The sequence below is a fragment of the Silurus meridionalis genome, chromosome 25 (assembly GCF_014805685.1).
Source record: "Silurus meridionalis isolate SWU-2019-XX chromosome 25, ASM1480568v1, whole genome shotgun sequence".
NCBI classification, from domain to species: domain Eukaryota; kingdom Metazoa; phylum Chordata; class Actinopteri; order Siluriformes; family Siluridae; genus Silurus; species Silurus meridionalis.
The window spans coordinates 16,975,047-16,977,500 of NC_060908.1; the positions used below are offsets into that span (position 1 = coordinate 16,975,047).

Consider the following 2,454-nt stretch of genomic DNA (forward strand, 5'->3'; position numbering starts at 1 on the left):
TTATGCTAATTATTTATTGTAGATCAAATAAGCAGTTATTTAAACACTTCCGTTTACTTAGTGAACATTATTTACATTTTATTAATACTGATGTTTATTCGATGTTCAGGTTCATTAACGCAGTAAATAAAAACACTGTATAATGTACAATGTGTGTTGTTTCTTTATTACAGTGGAGAGAAAAAAAAACTACAAAAAAACAAGCAATAACCCCCAATAAATAAGCACTTATCCCCCGTGTTCACTGAAAAAGTCTTTATTTCTTTTCTCAGCACACACACATCACCGAGTCCAATCAAAATGTAGGTACAAAATACAAGTAACAGTGTAAAGCTGTAATTATTCATTCTATACATTTTGTTCTTTTTCCGTTCAATTGAAAAATTAACAATAAAGAAATTCAAACAATCGAGTAACAGAAATAAATTATACTGAAATCTCAGCTTCAAGGCACATGTGGCATTTAAAGACACACACACACACACACACACACACACACACACACACACACACACACACACCAGAAATGAAGTGGATGAATTAATTAAAGCATTATGTTACAGCTATAAATACAACACGTCTTCTTACATAACACCTTCTCACACACACACACACACACACACACACACACACACACACAGCTTTTGCAAAACACATTAATACATTAATATACAGTAATGTACACAAAAACAGACGCACAAAGAAAATTTACATGATGTTCGGTATCTGATCTAAATCCAATCTAATCTAATCCAAATATATACACTGAGTAAACAAAATGCTGATGTACAAAAATGTTTAAACTGCTGACCAATGAGAAGACACGATAAACAATTGGGTTTGTCCTAATGCACAGTGTAGAATCAACAGTTACTGATTAAATGTCTGATGTTTTTTTAAATTCTGGTTTTAGATTTGTTATTCTGATCCAATTATTCAGGTAAAGTCTAATTAGATTTAGTCTGATCTGGTCTTCTCTCATATTTGGACTGCTCTAATGTTTTACAGTTTGTGTTTAATTATAAAAAAAATCTGTAATACAGTTCATTTTAGATTAGATACAGTCTGGTCTAATCTGCTTTCACCTGACCTGGTCTACAGTGGGTTGATTTGATCTGGTCTAATTTTTTTCTGGTCTAATCTAGTTTTGTTTAATTTGGATCAATCTGAGCTGGTTAAAACTGTTTTAAAAATCCTGTCTTGTCTGATCTGAGCAACTGTAATTTGGAAGAATCTGATCTGAAATTGCTTTCGTCTGATCTGATTGTCTGATTATAATGTTTCCTGATCTGATATCAATAAATATAATCAAATCATGCTTTTCGAATTAAAAATGGAATAATCTCACACTGCACTGAACATCTGTGTGAATATGCTTCACCTGAAACTGAATTTAAGGTCAAAGGTCAACATGGCTTTAGATCCTCAGATGTCCCTCTCAGACAGACAGACAGACACGTTGTGAATGATGCAGAGACATATCTGGGACAGTTTCGCCCCCAGTGTGTTTCCTGATAGCCTTCATGTTCAAATCATCTGCTCATTTACATCTGATGTAATTATATCTAATATATGAAATCAGACTAGAGGGTTTTTTTTGTTTAATATGCTTTTATCTCTAATCTAATACTTATTAAAACAACTTCTAATAATTGATTTAATCAGATCTAATCTGGTTTGATCTGACCTTGTCTAATGTGGTTCAGTGCAATCTCACCACAGATGTCTAATCTATTCATCACTCATCTGATCTAGTGTAACGTGTTCCAATCTGGTTTGGCATTATCTTGTTTATAATCTGATTTGATGTTTGATTTGAGCTTGTCTAATCTCTGACTGATTCATGTTCAGGTCTGATCTGGTCTAATCTCTGATATGATCTGCTTGATTTGAACTTGTATTTTTAATCTAATGTTTTTACAGTTTGAAATGATCTAATCTGTATTCTGAGTAAATCATACATGATATTATTTACGCAGGTAAAGTGCCTTTGTTTGGTTTAATCACGTCCAATCTTGTCTGATCCAAGCGGTCTCATTTGATTCAATATAATCGGATCGCATTTTTAGTTTGATCCAATCTTATCTGTGCTGATGTTAGTTTAGGATACCTGTCTGTCTAATCTGGATGAATTGGATCAAGTCTAATCTAAGACTGGTCTGGTTTCATCTTGAATAATCAGATTTGACAACTTTTCTGTCTTAGTGCAATATGTCTAAGTCTGAGTACTTTGGTTTAAGTCCAAGCTTTTGGTGATCAGATTTGGTTTCAGGTCACATGAATTTGTTTCTCTGTAACCTTCGGCCTCGTCCTGTTTTCGCTCGTTCACTCCCTTCGCTCCCTCAGTCTCAGAGTTTAGTCTCAGGTCCTCTTGCAGTCAGAACAGGGAACGAGCCCCGTATCCTAGCAACCTCCGCCGCACACAGGTGACCAAACACCTTATTATACCAGTCA

At 34.4% G+C, this 2,454-nt stretch overlaps 1 protein-coding gene across 4 annotated transcripts in view; it reads right to left on the bottom strand.

The window, feature by feature from the left end:
- Positions 1-240: 240 nt before the first annotated feature.
- Positions 241-2,454, bottom strand: part of stard8 (StAR-related lipid transfer (START) domain containing 8) — a 30,852-nt gene continuing 28,638 nt past the window's right edge. For all 4 annotated transcript variants that reach the window (XM_046839356.1, XM_046839355.1, XM_046839358.1 and 1 more), the window contains one exon: positions 241-2,454. This exon is cut by the window's right edge and continues 12 nt beyond it. In XM_046839356.1, the coding sequence (XP_046695312.1) occupies positions 2,349-2,454 (106 nt within the window). In that variant the 3' untranslated portion in view covers positions 241-2,348.